Source organism: Columba livia, chromosome W, assembly GCF_036013475.1.
Source record: "Columba livia isolate bColLiv1 breed racing homer chromosome W, bColLiv1.pat.W.v2, whole genome shotgun sequence".
Lineage (NCBI taxonomy): Eukaryota > Metazoa > Chordata > Aves > Columbiformes > Columbidae > Columba > Columba livia.
Window position 1 is genome coordinate 1,027,643 of NC_088641.1, and position 21,966 is coordinate 1,049,608.

At 52.5% G+C, this 21,966-nt stretch overlaps 1 protein-coding gene across 37 annotated transcripts in view; it reads left to right on the forward strand.

The window, feature by feature from the left end:
- LOC102098165 (transcription factor 4) overlaps positions 1-21,966 on the forward strand; it is a 175,873-nt gene that overhangs the window by 120,200 nt on the left and 33,707 nt on the right. For all 37 annotated transcript variants that reach the window (XM_065044565.1, XM_065044574.1, XM_065044581.1 and 34 more), the window contains 2 exons: positions 19,283-19,388; positions 20,762-20,895. In XM_065044565.1, coding sequence (XP_064900637.1) covers positions 19,283-19,388; positions 20,762-20,895 — 240 coding nt within the window. The remainder of the gene's footprint in view (positions 1-19,282; positions 19,389-20,761; positions 20,896-21,966) is intronic.

The following is a 21,966-nucleotide window of genomic DNA, read 5'->3' on the forward strand; positions in this document are numbered from 1 at the left end:
GCTCCGCGTTACTGGCGTGCTGTGGAAACACGGGGCTCTCGATTCACTTCTTTGCCCTAAAATATTATAAAAAAGGCATTTTAGCGAGGAGTTGGAAATGTGCTGTGTCTGTGATTAACTATTAACGCTCAGATGCCGTTGGGAGCAGTGAAATGAGCCGGGTTTTGGGCAAGCCTGGCTGCTCGCTCCCGAGTGGCGGGGGTGTTGGGATCTGCACGTTACCTGCCAGGGGAGGGATGCGGGGTCGCTGCCGAAATCCATCCTCACAATTGCTTATCCGCAACTGCATCTCCCTGAGGTTTTAATAAAGTATTATTTGGTCATAGGCAATATATTGAAATGCATGGAACTATAAAGAAGAAATTATTGCAAATGGAAATGAAAAACAAAAGTGGCAAAATTTTCTTTTAATGGTGTCTTAAGATCACATCATCAGCTCCCGCCATGCGCATGTGTTAAATCATATAGGGAAACCTATAATTATTGTAATTGCTCTTTTTGCTTTATCCTAACAAGCTTCAACCCATCTCTCAAACTAGTTGTTTTGAAATAGTTATTTGTCAAGTCATCAAATCACAAAAAGTAAATGCTAATGAGTTTTTCCTGTTTACATTCCGCCTGCTATTCTTATTATAAGGCTTTTCAACTCCATAAAGTTCCTCGATGAAGATGAATGCTCCATGGTATCGTTCTGCCGATGGGCCAGGCCGGGGAGTGCAATAACTCCATGTGCCACCCTTAATAATGACAAGTGAGGAGTTGTGAATGGCACCCGGCTCCGGGAAAGCTCCCTTTTTTTGAGGAGAAATGGCAAAACCGAGCTTGTCCTTGCACCCTTTGCCTGGGCCGGCAGGAATTCAGCCCCGTGTTTGGGGTTCATCGCTGCTGAAAGCAGCGCCAGCGTTCCGCTCGCTGGGACGTCGGGAGCGCTGCTGCGCATCGTCCCCAATATCCATCAGCAAAAGTTCCCCGGTATTGAAAGTGCTTCCGAAGGGCAGGGCTGGATTTGGGAACAGAGCAAGGCTGGATTTACAGCCCCTTCAGCCCAGCGCATCCACATACGGGGAGCTGGGGCTGCGTGATTGGAAATCCATATGTGTCCGTACATACGTATGGACAGAAGAATGCTCCCTCTGCTCAGGACGGGGAGCAGGAGCCAAAAGAGCTGCAGGATTTTTCCAATATTTGGGGGGTTCACCGAAGGGCTGTATGTTTATACCATAAATTAATATAATCGTGTAGGCTCCCTACTGATACCAGCAGGATTTAGTGAGTTATAGCTAGGTGCATAAAACAATATATCTAGTTATATATGTGCATGCCCATTTTGATGCAGTCAGTGATTTTGTCTTTTCCATCCTGGGGGAGGGGAAGGGAGAAAGAGCAAATTGCAGCAAATTGCGCTGTTTTTAAGGCTCAGGATACCTAATTATTGAATTAAAATGGACTTTTGGCAGGTCCGATTGCTTTCTCCGTCGCACACGATGGGAATGTGCGCGGCCTTGTGCTTGCAAAGCCGCGTTGTGCTGAAAGATTGCGGCGATTAGTAAAGCTCAGTCTTCTTGCAGGATGTTAAGCCGAATCTTAGTTTTAAATACGCTTTGCATATGCTGATGGGGAGTGAACTTCACCTCCTCATCTGTGCCAGTTCGGGAATGATCGGGGTGTATTTTATCTCAAAAAGGAATTGTGAATCGAGTGGCGTTGGGTTCTAGATGGACGGTAGACATGGCAGATGATGGTCGGGTGTTGACATCTTATCATAGCGAATATTATGAGCTGCTTTTTTGTGGGCAGGGCCGGGGGGGTTAACAAAAGATCTAATGCCTGGTGCAGTCTTTAAATACCTTTCCAATTGATCTACAGGAAATTGTGCAGAAGAATTGTTTGTTTCCTGTTGCCGTATAAATCTGGTTTGCATTAGACTTGCTTTACTGTAAAATTGCCGTGGCACTTTGGAGACGTGGATTTGCTGCTTTTGCACAGGGAGTTGATTTTGCAAAGCGAATATCGGTGTCGGCCACTTTCTTTCTGATTTTACGATGCTGTGTTGCCGGTGGAATTTGGGTTTTTATTCCCTTTTCTGCTTTTTAAGTGAAGTTTTGCAGCCTGATGAGCGTGGGGGAAGCTGCTACAAGCACAAGATACCTACACACAATTACCTTCCTTCTTGTGCTCTGATTCTCTGCAGAGAAATCTGACGTGTGTGCACCTTGCAGGGCTGCTCCATTTGCTGCCCAGTTTGTGCATCTTTTAACCATTCTGGTATTTTTTTTTCCCAAACAACCTATTAAAAGCCGCCTTAAAAATCATTCTTTCCAAATTGCATAACGGGGTTTTAATACGTGGGACAATTCCCCGTGCCCTGTGCCGCCGTGCTTGCCAGCGGCGCTTGCGGGGCGGCGTTGTGGGGAAGGGGCTCGCGCCGCGGCCCGGCCCTTGAGACGCGGGATACATTCTCATTAGGGAGCCGCATTCTCATTAGGGAGCCGCATTCTCATTAGGGAGCCGCATTCTCCCACCCCAGCAGGTAGCGCCAAATATTGAGCGTCTGCTTTTGTGCCGCCGTGGCAAGGCAGAATCGTCCGGCCCTAAAGCCGAGCTCGCGCCGGGGAATGTTCCTCCTGCCGAATTCAGGGCAGGTCGCGCTTGTCTCAGCTCACCCAATTGATCTGTCTTCCCTTGGCTTTTGTTGTTCGTGGCTTTGCTTTTGGTTTTGTGGGGGTGGCGTTTATTTAATTTTCCTCGTTTTTCTGCTTTTTTTTTTTTTTTGCTTTTCCTGCAAAAGTATTATTATAATATCTATGTAGAGCATAGTATTATTATAGCGGTATCTCTTGTAAATCAAAGGCACTTGTAAAGTCAGAAGTTGGCTGCAGAATCAACCCATGGGCGTCGAGGGATTTGCCCCTTTGTGCTGGGGGTTCTCTGGGTTCCTAAGCCATGGATCCTCTGCGCTTTTTCCCAGGCAGAGCCGTCCACATGAATCGCAGCGTGCCGAGCAAACCATGTATTAAAACCTTCCTTGTGCATTTTAAACTGGCGTGCACACAGCTCCAAATAGACCCTGCAATTTGTTGCGTTCAGTCTGACTCTTGAGCTTTGCTTTTTAGCTGTTTTCTCTACGAGTTGTGCTTAGAAAATTAATAATGCTTAGGAAAAGATGTTAGAAAGGAGGGAGGGAAGCTAAAGAGGCCCAAGTTGGACGGAGGAAACGTCCCGCACCTGCAGAGCTTTACGAGGTGCGTGCGGGGAGCGGGGCCGTGGGGACGCGTGTGCGCAGCACCGCTGGGGCTGTAACGAGAAGCAGCTTTGGGTGGGACACGGGGGCTCTGCCCCCGATCCAGCGGGGGTCCCAGGGCCACAGTCCCGCTCGGGCCGGTCATTGGAGGGGCCGGTTGTGGCGCAGCTGCTGCCATTGTGTGCGGCGGGACACACGGGGACAACCCCGGGACAAGCCCGGCCAGGGCTCAACGTCCCTTTGTCACCTCGGGTTTGCGGGGGGCGGCCGTGGTGAAAACAAACCTGGCCGCTCTCAGGACGGCTCTTTGCTCCCAGAGCGGCGTTTCCAATGGCACTTTGAGTTCATCCCGCAGCCGGTGGATCCGCACTATGAAATCCTGCTATTAGCCCTATGCGTTGCATTTATTTTTCCCCCAAAATCCGTGCTGGCGGCAGCGCACAAATAACTCATCCCTAAGGACGCCCGCATGGAAAAGGTCTCGGCCACCATATCTAGCAACCCCTTTTTTTTCCCCTATTTTTTTTTTAAAGAATAATGCCAAATTACTTAATGGCTTTCTAATGAATAAAACAAACCAAATTGATGTAACATGCATATTTAAACCCATTCAGCTAAGTACCGACGTGATTAAAATAATCAAACGTATTACTTAAAAAATTAAAAAGGATAAGTTCTGCACCCCATTATTTTATTGACTTGGCAATCGAAATTGCAGGAATGTTGACGTTGCTAATGGCATTAAGGAGCTGAACGGGGGGAGAAGGCTGATTCGGTGCACCTGTCGTGACGGGGTTTAGTGCGGGGTGGGACATGGGGGACCCCCAGCCCATTTCCAGTCTCCCTTTGCTTCTTGCTGCAGCTCGTTTTTGCAGCTGAGCGATTACCAGGCTGCTGGAATCTTGCACAGCTTACAAAATAACATGCAAATATTGCACTCTGATACCTGCAAGCCAATATAAATATATAAAATAAAATAGCCATAATATAGCAGAGCGCATTATTGTAGGTGAGAATCCAGCTAGGTAAGGCTAAAACTTCTTTCCCCTTCTGCCTTTTCGCAAAGTATTTGTTCTTGCGCTCCCTGCTTCTTCCAGTCTTTAATTTGCTGGTTGGGAATAAAGAAATATTCCAGTTCAGCTGCTCTGAAGTGTCGCTTTGCCCCCACATAAAATAGGCGGCTAACGAGCTGCAGAAGGAATGATGAAGCTATCGATGTCCTTTAAGTGGTGGTTGGTGGAGGCGCTCAGGCAATTACACGTGTGGAGTTACGGGACGATTTGAGTTCCTACCATTTCTGAACACCTGGTATTTATTGCGTCTCTCCAAACGTTTCCATGAACGCACCCCCAGCCTCGCGGTGGCCGTTGGCCTGGAGGTTGATCCGAATTAACCCTGTTTCCAGAAGGAAGCAGGAGGGCCCTGGCCTGCTGTCGTGTCTGTGTGTCAGCCCCCGTGCCGTTTGGGGACAGCTGTGAAACTCCGGTGACAGCAGCTGCTTGTCCTGGTAACACCTGGAGAAGAGACGGGGCAGCGCTGGAAACTGGGACCTGGCACCGTGAGCTGATCCGCAGGGCCTGGGGACGGCGGTGTCACCTCCCGCGGTCACACTGGAGCCACGGCCCATGGGGACAGCAGTGTCACCTCCCATGGTCACACCGGAGCCACTGGCCCACGGGGACAGCGGTGTCACCTCCCATGGTCACACCGGAGCCACTGGCCCACGGGGACAGCGGTGTCACCTCCCATGGTCACACCGGAGGCACCAGCCCACGGGGACAGCAGTGTCACCTCCTGCGGTCACACCGGAGCCATGGCCCGTGGGGACAGCGGTGTCACCTCCCATGGTCACACCGGAGCCACCGGCCCATGGGGACAGCGGTGTCACCTCCCTCGGTCCAACTGGAGGCATGGCTCATGGGGACAGTGATGTCGCCTCCTGCGGTCACACTGGAGCCAGCGGCCCATGGGGACAGCGGTGTCACCTCCCATGGTCACACCGGAGCCACTGGCCCATGGGGACAGCGGTGTCACCTCCCATGGTCACACAGGAGCCACCAGCCCATGGGGACAGCGGTGTCACCTCCTGCGGTCACACTGGAGCCACCGGCCCACGGGGACAGCAGTGTCACCTCCTGCGGTCACACCGAAGCCATGGCTCATGGGGACAGCGGTGTCACCTCCCATGGTCACACCGGAGCCATGGCTCATGGGGACAGCGGTGTCACCTCCTGTGGTCACACCGGAGCCACCGGCCCATGGGGACAGTGGTGTCATCTCCCGTGGTCCCACTGGAGCCATGGCTCATGGGGACAGCGGTGTCACCTCCTGCGGTCACACAGGAGCCACCGGCCCATGGGGACAGCGGTGTCACCTCCCGTGGTCACACCGGAGCCACCGGTATGGGGACGCTCAGGAGGCCACGGGGGTCCCGGGGACACGGTGGGGTTTGGGAGCTCCGGCTGCTGCGCCAAGTTCAGCCGCCCAATCCAATATTCCCTTGTCTTTCCCAGCGCTTGAGCCTCGGAACCCATAAATAACAACTGTCTCCAGGACAGAACTTGCCGCTCGCTATTTTTGTCAGGAAAACAACAACAAGTGGCGTGGCTGCTTTGCTGTTGTTGTTTGTTTGACTTCCTAAATGAGTGTTTTCCGAAGCGCTCACCATTTCCGAAGTTAAACACATGTTGTTTGCGGCGGTTCATTAGAATACAATGCTGAGCGCTAATCTGCTCCGGGCAGAGTTTGGATGGACGGTGACTGGTCCCAGTTCAGCCCCGTGTCCCGGGGGCCGATAACCACCATCCCTTGGGATGATTTCTTTAATTATTGTTATTTTTAAGTATTTTTCTCTCCCCAGTCCACCCGTTCTCACACCGTGGCACGTATATTAGAGGGGGGGTCGCTTTGAGCAGCAAGGTGGCTGCTGTTTGGCGTCTCTGGGACTGTGGAGGATTCATACCCAGCATCCAGCATAAATGAATCCCCGGGGAGCGCGGTCTCCCCCGCCAGCACATGTGCCTTGTGAAGAGGGGCTGCTGGTTCTGCCGGAGCCAAGAGGGGGCACCTTGTGGGTATAGGAAATGAAATGACCCACATACGTGCAGTGCTGCACCGATGGGCTGTGGCAGGAGCCGGGTTGTGCTGGTGCCACACACGCAGCGCTGGGGCTGCGGTTCTGCCGCGGTGGCATGCAGGGATGTGCCACGATGGCACGCAGGGGTCTGCCGCGGTGGCACGCAGGATGTGCCGCGGTGGCACGCAGGGATGTGCCGCGATGGCACGCAGGGGTCTGCCGCGGTGGCACGCAGGATGTGCCGCGGTGGCATGCAGGGATGTGCCGCGATGGCACGCAGGGGTCTGCCGCGGTGGCACGCAGGGGTCTGCCGCGGTGGCACGCAGGATGTGCCGCGGTGGCACGCAGGGGTCTGCCGCGGTGGCACGCAGGATGTGCCGCGGTGGCACGCAGGGATGTGCCGCGGTGGCACGCAGGGGTCTGCCGCGATGGCACGCAGGGGTCTGCCGCGGTGGCACGCAGGGGTCTGCCGCGGTGGCACGCAGGATGTGCCGCGGTGGCACGCAGGGATGTGCCGCGGTGGCACGCAGGGCTCTGCCCCCGTGGCACGCAGGGATGTGCCGCGGTGGCACACAGGGATCTGCCGCGGTGGCACACAGGATCTGCCGCGGTGGCACACAGGATCTGCCGCAGTGGCACGTAGGATCTGCCGCGATGGCACGTGGGATCTGCCGCGATGGCACGCAGGGATCTGCCGCGATGGCACGCAGGATCTGCCGCGATGGCACGCAGGGTTCTGCCGCGATGGCACGCAGGATCTGCCGCGATGGCACGCAGGGTTCTGCCGCGATGGCACGCAGGGATCTGCCGCGATGCGCAGCAAGCGCTTGTACATCTTCCAGAGATCCGGGCCGAGCTCTTTCATGTGGTGTGCTGTTAACTCATAGGATGGTAATTTGCTTTCAGTGTCTCACTGGCTTATTTATAGCCTTAGCGATTTCTCATAGCGACGTTTACTGTGTTGGGGGAGAGAAAAGAGGGAAGAAAGATCCAGTAAATAAAACCATAACAGCGTAAGCCGTCCTTCTCATGTCCTGTAGCTCTGGATTTGATCTGAGAGGAAATCACGGTGTTTTTAGCTCGTGGGACAAGCTCCCGGATCCCGGGGGACCGAGCTGTGGCCGGTACCGTGCGGGCCGCGGGATGCAGGACGCAGGACACGGTCTGTGCTCCGGCACACAACACACAGCCCTTTTTGGTTTTGTTTAAAATCAGATTATAAATGCATTCAAACACAACTGTTCTTTACTGGAAAGCACTTTGGGGGAGTTCAGAGAGTTCAGTGCAGAACGGCGGCACCTGCGTTTCTGAATGGCGTTTGGGGTGCTTGAATGGGATGGATGCGACTGTGGAAACACCTTCACGTCCATCTCTGGGGTACACCCAGGGCGCTTTTACAAGGTTTTGGGCACATCTGGCAAACTGTCATTTGCAGAAAAAGGGATGTTTTTAAAGTTTTTTTGGTTGTTGTTGGGTTTTTATCTTCACTAAGACACAGAGCAGATTCTTGTAAGCACATACACGCATGTGGTGGCTTCGCTGGCAATACTGACATGCTTAAATCCGTGCGCACTAAACCTCCCAGCTGGAGGAGATCCCAGCGCTCTCGCTAAAGCAAAAAGGAGAGCTGCAAATACAGATTTCAGTGTGTGTGTTGGTGTGTTCACAGTTACCAGCGCTCTCAGGTGGGAAGGATTGAAAATGTCTCCCTTTAGTGCTTCTGGAAGGTTGAAGGAGCTGATTCCCTTCCAGTTTGCTTCTGTCCTGCGAGCGATGCGAAGAGAGAAAGAAGAGGGCAATGCTTGAGATCTTGCTCCGGGTCATCGCTAAAGGGATTTATTTCTCCCCACCGAGATGCCCTTTGGCGAGGCCGGTTTGCTAACGGGCAGGAGTGCATGCTTTTGCAGTGGCTCCTTCCCGCTGTGAGGTATTGCTGTGCCACAGCACCGAGTCTGCTCCATAACCCTATTACTTGGAGAGGGCGATTCCTCCGGCTAATGAGGCCTTTATTAGAGCAGCGATACCTTTGGCCTGTGCCTCTGGACTAACACGCTCATCCTCCAGCGCTACCGCAGGTTCAAACGCCTCTTGTTACTCTGAGTTGGGACAGTCAGATTTGCATAAACGCCTTCCTAGCTTTTAAACTGTGCTTTGTACGTCTCAGGTTTATCAGCCCCAGTGTTTGCTCGGCGGGACCGGGCGCCGGGAGATAACGGCGTGGCGAAGCGGCAGATGCTCCGTCACCGGTGCACAAGCGGGCGGTTTCCGCCGGCGATAATTGCGGCGCTGTGTTGTGCGCTCGCTTTCAGCCCGCGCCGCCTTCGGTTCCTCTTATGCAAATACCGCTTTAAACTTAGAAATGCCAATTTGCATTAATATTTTGGTTCCGTATAGCTATGAAAAAACGCACACACACAAAAAAAAAACAAGTGCATTTTAATGAGCGCTTGGCAGAATGTCGAAAAAAGATATGGTACTCATTAAATGCTATTCGATGAAATGCAGCGGTTTTGTTGCCAAAAATCATTAGGATAAAGCGTAACGCGAGTTAAGGCCGCGAGTATGGCCCTCACCAAAAGAGCTGCAGGGCCGTAGCGGTGCCTCCTGCATCCAAACCTCTTTTTGGGAATATTGGGAAATCCGGAATGGGGCATGAACGTGTGCTCGTCAATACCCCGTCCGTATGGATCTGTAGCCGCTGGATTCCTTCCCTGGATTTTCCGCCCCTTATTCCTCATGGCACAAAACCGCAGGGACACTCGCGCTCCTCCGACGCTTTATTTTCTCTCGAAATTGTTATTAATATCAGAAACGCCTCCAGGGCTGATAGAGGCGAAGCCGCGTTTGTGGAGGAGGGCAGGACAGGGTTAAACGAGCTCTTTTCTTCATTACTCACAAGTGATATAGACTTTTCTTTGACTAATGTAGCTTAATTAGTGGTCAATTAAAACTGAACATTGTTGAATTGAAGTTCTTTGATCGCAGGCCTTGGCATGGGCTCCCTTTCTTTAACTAGCCACCATCTTGAATTCATTTGGAACCAGTAGTGTAAACAAGTTTAGAACTGGTTCTTTTAGAAGAAGTCAGCAGGCTTGTATAGCTGTGGTTTCTTTCTTTTCCTCTGCTTTTTTTTAACTTCTGTAGGCGGCGATTCAAAGCGGCGTTAAATGAAAACAGTGCTACACCCCGAAAAGTGCATTAAACCAAAAATCGCATTAATTAATCAGGACTCGGCGGTTCCTCCTCGTTCCATTTCTTGTCATAATCTGCGTTTTCTCTCTGGTGAATAATTTCATGATTATCTGAGCTATCTCTTGTTCCGTAATTGGGCGGCAGTTGTTCAGGGCGCGCTCGGGGACTCCGCAGCCGCCAAGCAAGGAAACAACATTGGCAGAGAGAAGAATGTGTTTTAAAACCAGCGCGGGGCCGCGGGTTTAATTAGAGAGGTGCAGCTTCAACTTGTGCCGTCCAACAGCAGCCCCTTCAGAAGAGGCTCCGTGCATCATCCCTAAGGGTTATTTTAAGCAGGACGTCCCGGAGGGGTTCTGGTAAGTGAACGTTACGGTTCAGATGACGGGCGTAACGTGCCCTCTGAAAGTACGTTGGGTCGCGTTTGGATGGTTTCCCTAACAGTCCAGTCGTTTCAGCCGTGACTTGAGCCAAAGATGGAGCCGAAAGTGCTCGGTCATTGCGGAGAGCCTGGTGAAAGTCATTGCTGAACGCCCGGCTTTGTTAGGCCGGCTTTGTTAGCCCAGCTCTGCAGCACAGCTCTGCCTGCGGGCAGGGAGTAAAGCCCGGTTCCAACAGCCGTCGGGGCCTGAGCAGCACACTTCTCTTTATGATACACATGGAGCAGGCTGAGGTTTTCAAAATGGATGTATTTATCAGTAGCTTGCCTTTAAATGCACTATTTTACAATACCTTATTAACATTATTTAGCAGCTAAACTCTGGAAGAAGACCATGTTTGGGGGGTTGGTTTGGGTTTGGGGATTTTGGTTGGTTGGTTGGTTGGGTTTATATTTTTCCTTTCCGCTTTGAATCCGCCCACCTTCACATGACCAAGTCTGAGCTTGAGTCAGGCTCAGCCAAGCCCAGATTTCCCGTGTCCGCGTTTAAACCGCGCAGATTCGCACCGTCCTGAGACTCCTGCTATTAAGAGGCCTTGCAGGCGGCTTTTCAAGCGCGATTCATCCCCCAAAACTAAGATTCAAGGGGTTCTGACGCCTTATTTAAGCCCCGTAGCGCTGCGCTTGAGCAGCAATGGTTGTAGGCCGGCCTGGCGCTCGCTGCCCTGCAGCCGCCCCCTGCCCACCCTCCAGCCTCAGCATTTAGCTCCTCTTTCCCATCCAAACGTTTCATAAGGCCAGTCTCCCGCTGGAAATCATCATCAAGAAGTTGAAAGAAATGACTCGCCTATTTGCAGCCTGCTCCTGCCTTGCTCTGGGCTTTAATTGTAGGAGGGACTGGGAGGAAATTGCTCTGCGGCGATGACACGAACAGATTTCTTTCTTTCGTTGAATGATGGCATCTCCAACTTTTAATCCCTTTCATCAGAAAGTGGGTGAAAATCAGAGGCCTAAACAATAATTAAAATAAAATTTCCATCTCTTGACAGAAAGAGAAATTGTTTATAGTAAATGTGCCTTTCAGCCTTCCCTCATGCCTTCTCCCAAAAGGACTGATTAGGATGTAATAATTGGGGATGATAGCAGGAGGAAGACGACAATTCCATTTAATTAAAGATAATTTATTTTACTTTAACTTGGTGATGTCCCACATGAATAAGAGTAGATTTAGCAGATAGATTTATTAATGGGTACTGACATCTCTGCTGACATACAAAGCAAACATTTTCCCTCCTCGTTGTTTTCATGGTGTCTCGGCACCTGAAGCCACTGGCGCCCGCTCGTCCCTCGTCACCCGACGGGCACCCGGCTCTTCCCAACAATCCACCCGCAGAGCGCGGAGCCCGCGCTGGGTCCCTCTCCGCCTGTCGCTGGAACCCCCGTTCCGCTGGGGTTGTTGCGCATCCGGTGGTCCTGGAGTCCCCGCTTCACAGGAGGCAGAATTGTTGCCCTGAGGGTGGTAAAACACGGGTCCATGTTCCCAGAGAGGTGGTGGATGAGCCAGGCTGGACGGGCTCTGGTGACGATGTCCCTGCTCATGGCAGGGGCTGAGCTTTGAAGGTCCATCCAACCCAAACCTTTCTGTGGTTCTCCTGGGTGAAATCCCAGTGGTTTTGGGGGCGCATCCCCCTCTCTGTGGTGTAACAGGACGCCCGACCCAGGCTTGGCATCCTGCCTGCTAACAGAGTCATTTATAGCTGTATCCCGGGGGTGCTCCATCAGCCTCGCTCCTAAACCAGGGCTATCATTCACAGCTTCCCTTGGCTTGTCCCAGTCCCTCCCAGTTTGCCCAGTTCATCCTGCGCCCACTTCAGTCCCCTCTTTCCCAATGAGCATCTCAGCCCTGCTGCTGGACACCCATGCCAGGGTACAACCCACCGTCGGGGCTTCGGCAAGCAGATACGGTCTAATTAATTGTATATGCTTTAAATTATTGGGCTAGGTAGATTATGACCAGAAACACTGGAAGGTTGCAAAATTAAGGCTGTTTTCTTGCAGAGACATTTGAGAGCAAAGCGCAGGCAGATGTCTGATGCATTCACTGTCTCTGCGTGTATTTGTAAACAGAGCATAGGAAATGAAAAAAGCCCAGCCCAACACAAAATGGTTCTCAAGAAACGCAGAGGAGGAAAGGAAGTTCGAAAGCAGACCCTGAAAGAAGGACAGGGCGTCAAACAGTCTTCCTCCTTTTCTCTGTCTCTTCTAGGAACACCTTCACTAAAAAAAACAAACGCCCAAAAACTTGCTATCGTAACGTGAAATGGGAAAATTCACGTATGGAAACTGCCCCTGGAACTCGGCCAAGTGGCGGTTTTGTTCTTTCCATGCTCGCTTTTATTTCTGTTTTCCCACTCTTCTTGGTCTGCTCCCTCGTTATTACATTCCGGGGCTCTGGTTGTGCCGTGCCGAGCACCTGCAGCTGTTGAATCCCGGCGGCTGCAGGACGTGGGCTCCGTTTGGTCGCGTTGTGCCGTCTCCCTGCTCACAGCCCTGGTCCTTTGTCCTTTGCTCCTGCCCGCTCGCAGCGTTGCTGTTTTCTTGCCGTCCTGGTCACATCTGCTGCCGCTCCCCGTTGCCCTCTGCATCCTCAGGGTCGTGTTGATTCACCCAAATTAACCAAGCCTCCCCGGCCCCTCATCGCTTTTCATGGAGCCAGCGTCTCCAAAACGCACAATTTTCTCATTTCTCCGCAGCTTCGGCTGCATCTCGTGTGCTGGCGCGGCTTCCCGTCCCCTCACCCCGCACTCCCCAAGCGCCAGCAGGGCTGGTGACGGTCCCCGCGACCGCCCAGACGGCAGAGCCGTGCCCAACCTTCCGTGCCTGCTGCTCCGGCTGCCGGTGGTGCCGGCGACCCCGGGCGCCCCCCTGCGCTTTGTCCCTCTGTAATACACCCCAAAACCACTGAGGTCTTTCTGCTGTGCCCATTGCCGCTTAGATACTCAATTTCCCCCTCTCTGGGTTTTGCTCTTTTCTCTCTGCTTTGCTTTCCTCTTCTTTTGACCCCCGGGGTTCCCTCTTGCTGTGGGTGGCCGTGTCCCACCCTCTCCTTAGCCCCCCCTTGTTCTTCTCCCCTCTCTTTAGCTCCTTTTGGAAGCAGTTGTGCTTTAGCAGGGCCGTTTGGTTGGGCTCTGCCTCCTGCTTGCCCGGCATCCCAGCAAACCGTGTCCCTTTGGGGCAAGATTCACCTGCAGCCACTGTCCCCATGCGGCTGGTGGCGTCGGCTCCTTTGTCCCGGGCCGGCTGCGCCATACAGACAAACAGCAAGAAAGAAATCGGAGTCTGAACAGAAAATCTCCGTGTCTATTTCTGTTATTGTTGCTTTTTTAGACTATTGCTGCTCAGGGATGACATAATGTTGTAATTTTTATTTTCTTTTCTCTAATTTAGTTGACCCCTTTTTAACTTGAGGGCGTTCACAAGATGCAGCGTTCAGCAGCCCCATCTGGAAGGCATTTGAACCGAGCAGGATCTGCGGGCTTAGAGGATCCTACAGGGTGGGATGAGGAAAAACCGGCGGCAGCTCATGTTCGGGGTGTGCTGAGCGTGGGGCAGCGATTCCTGGCGGGAGCGGCACAGGATGGGTAGTTTGCTCCAAATCTCAGCGTTTCACTCAAAACGAGCTGTGGCTTTTGGGCCAACATCGGTCTCTGCAGGTTCCCCCCTGAGCGCGTGGGGCCGGGACGTGGCCGGCGGCCACACAAACCCGTGCGTGCCAGCGCCGCGGTGCAAAGCCGTCACCCACATTTGTTTAATAAACGCGAGCAGCAGGAGAGGAGAAAATCACAGGAGTAAACCCTCTGCGGAGCGGGAGTTGGGGTTTCGGTGCACGGAGAGTCGATGGAGGAGTGTGGTGCGGGAGGGCTGAGTTTTGCAGCCGCTCTTTTCCGCAGCACCGAGCGACCTTGGCCGCGGTGCCGGTGCCGGACAGGTGCCCTGCGCCGTACACTTGTTTTTCACGGTGCCCCGTGCACTTAGCGGCTCAGCGGGACCTGCAATTTCATCCCCCTCGCGGGGCCGGGGGTGGTTCGCATGTGCTGTGCCGTGTCGGGGCTCATCTGCTCTCAATTACCATTTGATGGCAACGCCAGGCCCGAGGCCTTCGGCGTGTTTGTCCTGCGAGAAAGATCTGGAAGAGCCGACATCTGGTTTTGATCGCCGCAATTGCAGGTTGATAGAAGCAGCGCGGGGTGAGGTGGGTGGGTTTTCCTTCCGGCCGGCCTGGAAATGCGTTTTGGCTGGCGGGGCCGCGCTTTTCATCGGCCCCCGCGCCCGCTCCTCTTCCTCTCCCCCCGCTCGCCCCCAGCAACATGTGGCCGAAATTAGGGAGCCGCGGTTTGAAAAGTGCCCTTCTGCTGGAAACCTGGAGCAGGTCAGCCCGCGGAAAGGGGGGTCTGCACCTCGCGCATGTTAAAGTGCAGAACTGTTAGTTTTTAAGGGGTTTTTTAAACTGAAAGCTGGGGAATTCATCGCTAGGCTGGCGGAGCTGTCGCTGTTTGATGGCAGAGTTGGGAGGAGTGAGGACAGCACTGAGTGTGTCCCTCAAGCACTTGTAAAGGAAGGACAGCACTGAGTGTGTCCCTCAAGCGCTTGTAAAGGAAGGACAGCACTGAGTGTGTCCCTCAAGCGCTTGTAAAGGAAGGAATGGTGATTTATGTTGTTTTTAATTGCATTTTCAACGTTTGGTTTTCTCAGCGTTGCTGTGGGAGCGTCTCCCTGCGCCGGGGCCGCGGTGCTGCCCGGGCCGGGCCTCCCGTCCCCCGGTGCGGACGGGGCGTCCCCGGGGTGCCAAGCAGCCGTCCCCGGGCACAACCGCCAAATGGGCTGCGACCGAAGAACCCGTAACAGCCGAGAGCCCGAGCAGCATCCGTCAGCCCTCGGCTGGCGGGTTGCAGCGCGGTTACGGAGCCGCTGGGTGCCGGTGCCGCGGGGCAGGGCCGGCGCGGGTCCCGAGCCAGCGCGGGCTGCTCGGCCACGTCCTCGCTTAAAAGAGTTCTTCCCTTTGTGCGAAGCTGACACATGTGCTAATGCGGAGCAGCTTGTTCCAGCGAGCAGGTTTATTCCTCCTGACAGCTCTGATAGCCGCTCCGCTTCGCCATTTGGTAATGCACTTATAATTTAATAAACGTTCTCTTTGAGATCTTCATTTTCGAGGAGTTTCGCCGTCTATTTTAAAGTCTCTGGGCTGCTGATTGATGGGTTTATTCTCTTTGCAAATGTTTCCTTGGAGCAGGTAGCTATTGAAGTGGATTGCTCTGCGTATGGAAATACCCTGCTCTGGTTTACAGCCTGTTCTTTACATTTGCGCCGTGCGTGCCAGGTAATCGATTTGTCCTAATTGCATGGCAGGGATGCCCTCCCATCTGTCCCGTGGCATCTCACAAATGGGGACACGGTTCGGTTTGAGGGGAGATTCCATCCCCGTGGGCTGGTCCCAGGGATGCTCACCCAGCTCGGTGATGGGAAAACGAGGGGTGCTGGCGACACATTCCCAGGACAGCGACTTTTCCGCCAGAAGCGAAGAGGAAAAGGTGTTTGGAACGAGGGGGCAGGCTCCCCAACCCCAGCAGCCACGCGGTGGCTTTTCAGTCGGGTCGTGTTACAGAACGGCGTGTTTTTCCCAGATCATTATTCATCAGCTCTTCAAACCTCCCAGCGTGAGTCAGAGTGATTTTGTTCTAAATTCGGGCTCTTTAAAGAATATGAACATCTTTATAATATATTTTGTGTTCAAATCAGAAGGTCATTTGTACACATCTGTGGTTTACTCTCTTTTGCCTTTTTGGAGACAGGGTATTACAATTTTTACCAGTACCATAAATTTAACCCGTTTTACTATTTTGAATCAAGTTATGGGGTTGTTTTCTTTATCAGCACTTAGGATGATTTATATCTCTCTTTAAATGGGGTTATCAGTGCAATTCCTTCTTTGTCAGATTATCTGGCAAACATTTATGGCTAGATTATTAATGTGATGAAATAATACACTTCTTGCTTTTCTAAGCATTGCTTTGTGGAAGAATGACAAAAAGACAGGGCCCAGTCGGGAGGTTGTTTATCCAGTTAATTGTCTCCTCCGCTCTCTTTATTGCCTGTTGAAAATCCTGCAGTCCCCATGATACAGAGGGAAACACATCTGGAGACTTGTGCGCGTTTGAATACGAGAGGAGTTCTCCGTGCGTGGCTTTAGTTCATGTGATAACAGCAGAGCTCCACTCCAACCCTTCCTAGGGCTGAGCCCGTCGCAGCAAAACGGGTTCATTTCACTGTGTGAGACCAACAGAGGAATAAACCAAGTGTCTGGCTATGGCGAGGAAGAGTTCCGCCCGGTGACACGACACTTTGTAAGCTGGCATTTATTTTGGCCGGTTCTCCTGCCATTCGGCGAGCGCCAGCACCCGTCCTGCTCCTGGGGGTGCTTTGCCTTCCTCCCCCTCCCCGGCTGACCTGTGCGCCAAACTCTTCGGCATCTTCATACAACGGCTAAAGATGGTCCAAAACGCCCCGATCCCCAAAGGTGCGGAGCCAGATTTCAGTCGGCAGGAGGGGACTCTTTGCCAGTTGAGCAGTCAGGCATGGTGGCTGCAGGAATATGGTGAAAACCAGGCTTTAGGTTGGGATAAATGTATATTTTTGTGAGCAGGAGGGCTGGGTTGAGCGGGGAGGGGTGACAGGGGCGATCCCAAGGGACACGGGAGGGGGGTTCTTCATCTTTATTTGCAGTCCAGGGCCCATCTCTGGAGGTTGGGATGCGCGAGACTCGTTGCGTTACTGATGAGGTCACTGATGATGTCACTGATGAGGTCACCTGCGCCCAGCAGTCCCTTGTGGGGCACAGAGAGCTGGAGCTGCGGGTGACCTTGTTCCTAAGCCCACTTTGGGCTGGTTTTCCTCTGAAATGCAGCAAACTTTGACGCGAGGCTGGTGGCCTCGAGCGCCGCAGGTAGGGGACAGCAGGGACCTGCTTGGAGAGGAGCAAGACATGGTCACCTGGGCAGGATGTCGTGATGTAGCAGAATAGACGCGTTTTGGTGCATTAGTACCCTGGCACAGTGATGCTGTTCCATAAAGGCACCCGTGCACCTGTGTTCTCGTCTTTAATCTTTCAGGCATTCAGCTCTGTTTGCTGAAAGCCTCTCTGATCTCTGTAGAGTTGTTCTCCCATAGCTGGTGTGACCCTTTCTGCATCCCAAGGGGGTCTTGGGGACAGCAGGGTGACCATGAGCCAGCACTGGGCCCTTGTGGCCAGGAAGCCAATGGTACCTGGGGTGGGTTAGAAGGGGGTGGTCAGTAGGTCCGAGAGGTTCTCCTGCCCCTCTGCTCTGCCCTGGGGAGACCACACCTGGAATCTTGTGTCCAGTTGTGGCCCCTCAGTTCCAGCAGGACAGGGAACTGCTGCAGAGAGTCCAGCGCAGCCACCAAGATGCTGAAGGGAGTGGAGCATCTCCCGTGTGAGGAAAGGCTGAGGGAGCTGGGGCTCTGGAGCTGGACAAGAGGACACTGAGGGGGGACTCATTCATGTTTCCAGATATCTAAAGGGTGAGTGTCAGGAGGATGGAGCCAGGCTCTTCTGGGTGACAACCAGTGACAGGACAAGGGGCAGTGGGTGCAAACTGGAACACAGGAGGTTCCACTTATACATGAGAAGAAACTTGTTGGGGGTGAGGGTGGCAGAGCCTGGCCCAGGCTGCCCAGGGGGTTGTGGAGTCTCCTTCTGTGCAGACATTCCAACCCGCCTGGACACCTTCCTGTGTAACCTCATCTGGGTGTTCCTGCTCCATGGGGGGATTGCACTGGATGAGCTTGCCAGGGCCCTTCAACCCCTGACACTCTGGGATTGTGTGTGAAGGGGAGAGCGGCTCTGCCAACAGCGCCGCTGACGGTGTCAGAGGTGGCACTGGGGCTGCGGCAGTTCCAAGGGGGTTTGGTGGCACCGGTGCCATCCCACCCGCTGTCCCCCGCCCCGAGGGGTCGGTTTTGGGTGCGGAGCCGCCTTGTCTTTGGTTTTACCATCCCAGTCGTCTCCTGGGGGTCACTCCCGGCGCTGCACCGCGGGCGGGGGGACGTTCCCCCTTGTCCTATGCGGCGACGGGGTTGGACTCCATGATCCTTGTGTGCCCCTTCTATGATACCCCGAGCCCCCCACACCCACGTCATTCTCAACTGAGGCAGAAGGCGCCGTATTAAAAACCAAGGCTTTGATTTGGCCCTGTCTGTGGTGACGTCCGGGCTGACGACACCGGGGGCTGCGGTGCCAGGCGAGCCCCACGCCACACGGGGACATTCAGCCTCCCAAACCCTCAGCCTCGTCCTCCCCGCGGTTCATTTTGGGCTGTTTTCATGTGTTTCTGCCGAGCCCTTTGCTCGGCCGAGCTTCGCCGCTGGGTTTTTTCCCTTCCCTCCGGCTGTGACCTGCGAACAGGCGTCGTGCCAATTTTTGTGATCTGCTGCCTGCTTCAAAATGGAGGCAGGAAGGTATCCATTTTCATCAAGGAGATGACAGTGCTTCAGTCTTCCTGACCATCTGGAGAGAGGCACCTCCAGCAGACACAAAGAGCCGGTGCCTGGGCCAACCGCGCGGCACCGGCCGCGCTCGCCGCCTCGTCTCGGGGACGATTGTTCGGTTCGGTTTTGCTTTAGATGCTGGTCGGACGAAACCGAAGCGAGAAATAGAAGCGTCTTGAGGAAGAGGCGAGTTGCGGGAGGCTCCGGCGGATTAGCGAACACATGGCAGTAAATGAGGGTTTTGGCACACGTAGCCCGTTGATTGCACAGACAAACAAGGCCTGCGAAAGGAGGAGTTTTCCCCCGATGTGTTGGTGGTCTTGTGTACATCCAGGTTTTTAATGGGCTTCTCTGGAAAGAGCGTGATTCCTGGGAATTTAATATCCCCAGATATGTTTGTAATTTTCAGTGTTCTCCAGAATGCTGGGTTTATTTGCTTTGTTCTTTGAGTTTGGGAAATAAAGTTTTTGACGGCCTCGCAGTGCTTTCGGTTTTCTTCCTAAGTGGGTAAAGTCTGCACGCTTGTGTAGGAGAAAACCAGCTTTGTTTCAGCTTTCTGTTTATTTTAAGCTCCGTAATGCTCTAGGAAGAACATATGTACATCTGTTTGTTCACTTTATTTACAGAAATCCATACTTTGACAAATACCTTGCAAATATCCTTGGTTAAAGCTGGAAAATGTCAGGCTGGGGTTTCTTTTGAAGCTTAAGATTTATTTTCCAGTCACACATCTACTGGGGTTTTTGTGCTCCGAGAGAGGAATTAGGCTGTGTTGTGAACTGATTTATACCGAGCAAGGTAAAAACTCGCCCTAAATGAGGCTTTCTTCCCATAGGTTTATGCCCCGTCAGCAAGCACTGCCGACTACAATAGGGATTCACCGGGTTATCCATCCTCAAAACCAGCAGCCAGCACTTTTCCCAGCTCCTTCTTCATGCAAGGTAAGACACGGGAAATCTCCGCTTGTATTTTCTGGGCTTGTATTTCGGTTTCTATGTCGTCGGGACACGCAGGAATGTCTTGTAGTCTGTACCATTACCATTAAAATGAAGACCCGCGCGTCTTCCTTTGTCCGCTGTGTCTCTGCCCGTCTTGTTTTGATCCTTAAGCAGCCAAATAAATAACTTCCCAGCCTCTTATCACCTCAGGTTCCCAAAGGCTTTTTTCCAGCACATACTTTATGCCCACAAATTTGTGCGTGTACTTTGCTGTATTTTGTTAACGAGAAGGGTTTTTGTCTCACGCAAAGTATCAGTGCTACACGTGTGCCTGTTTGTGTGCATTTAGAGCAACCATTTTAAAACGAAGCCCTTTCTTTCATTTGAGGCTGGGTTAATTGTTCTTGTGTATTCACTGCTGCCGGGTTATATGATTAGGTGCAAGTACAATGAAATTCGGTATAACTTGTCCAATAAAATTCTTAGAGTTCGGAAAGATCCACGCACTCATCTTTTGCCACTAATTAGCTTTTGAACACTCCTACATATGCTCTGCTTTAGCTAAGCAAAGGGTGAGTAAATGCGTTTAATTCAGCAGGACTGAAGTATTTGCAGGGCAAGGGAGCAGATTTGATTCTGCATAGAGATACAGACACTTTCTGCTTCACCCCCTTTGCAAAAAGGGGCCGTGACTGCAAAGAAAACTCTTGGCTTCAAACGTGAATAAATACCGCCCGAAGAGCAACCTGCTATGCAACTCCTATGGAGTTCTAAAGCTGGGGATTAATAGGCTTCTAATGATATCAAATATTTACCCTTTGCAGCGCTCAGCCCTTCTGCGGTTTTAAATGTTATCTCCTGGCAGATTGCTATTGAAGACATAAATGGGAGCGGAGGGCTGTTCAAACGGCCGGGCCGGTGCTGCCGGGCTGTTTGAAGTGCGGGATCAGGGCTGTAGGTGAGACAGACATCATCACTTTTTATTAGAGCGGCTCCTGCAGTTTGCAAAAGCCAACAGGTTTCCCAGCCCACGTGCCTCTTGCAGCTCTGCTGCCCCTCAGGGAAGAGTTACCTGGTTATCTGGTCACTTACCAAGCTCCTCAGCCCGTCCTCCTTCTGCGGGTTTCAGCGTCTCAATGTTCAGACTTCTGTCTCTGAGTACATTTGGTATAATGGGGTTTATGTTCTTGAGTTTATAGTTCCAGAGCTAAAGCAGCAGGGAAGTTTCACACCTAAGCGCTGCAGCGAAGCATCGCAGGACGCCACGAGTATTCCCGTTTGCTCTGTTCACCTTCATTTTCACCCCGAAGCGCCGCAGCCCCGCTCGGGCGCTTAGGCCGGGCTTAGCGGCAGCGCTGTCCCCTCCTGTGTTGCAGATGGCCACCACAGCAGCGACCCGTGGAGCTCCTCCAGCGGGATGAACCAGCCCGGCTACGGGGGGATGCTGGGCAACTCCTCCCACATCCCCCAGTCCAGCAGCTACTGCAGCCTGCACCCGCACGACCGCTTGGTAAGGGACGTGGGGACACGGGGGACACGGCACGGGGGTCACGGCACCGCCTCCTCCTCCGCCCGGGCCACTCGGGGATGTTCTGGTATCACGGCTGAATTGATTATGTGGAAATAACGCTGCGTTCCATCAACTCCGTTTTGGGGTTTGATTTATGGAAGAGGTAACGTGACAACCAGACGGCCAAAGTGAAGTAATTCTCCAAATGTGTGAAACGCCACGAGTCGTGTTTTTCCATTCCGTGCCTCTGCTTTTCCTTCTCGAAGCCCATTAAAAAGGAAGAGTAACGAGGAGGGCTGGTTTGGAGGGTCCGCTGCTGTGAGGTCTTGGAGGAGCATCTTTTGGGGAATGAGGAGAACTAAGCTCACTCTTGCCAATGGAAAATTAATTTGCAAACCAAATCTTTAAAGTCTCACATTTAATGAGGTTAGCACGCTGCTATGTGACATTAATAGCAAGTCAAAAGCAAAAGAAATTGCCTCAAAAACTGCTTAATCATGTCCTTATAAAAGGCATAATGAAGGCGCTAAGCAAACTTAATGTAACGTTGCTCTGAAGTGACAAGCATATATAATAAAAATGGAGCATAACTTTTAAAACCCCATTTAATCTCATTTGTTATCTACACCGGTGCTCGTTCATCAGAACGAGGTGGCTCTTGGTGTCAGCTCAGGCTCTGTGTTCAAGTTTAGCTCCGTTCTGAATGTCTCGGCTTTGTAACACGCAGGGGCTTTTCCTGCAATGTAAAACAAGGAGGGATGTTCCACCTAAAGGCCTCCACATGTTTTTGTATGTAGATATTATTAGATTTATCCTAAATTTCAGAGGTGGTGAGGACCACTGCTGCTATTTCAAGGTGCAGGTGTTTAGTGCCGATGATGCTCGTATTAATTGTTAATTATGCGTGGCTGGACTGCCAGAGCCTTCTGTATTTTAGGTGGCTTGAGCTTGTCAGTCACTTGCAGAGAAAATACATATAGAAAAAGAAAGGAAGAAAAGCCGCTATTGGTTATTTTCACTCTCTCAGGCATATCAGTGATTTTCGAGGTAGATGCATTGAATGTAGAGAAC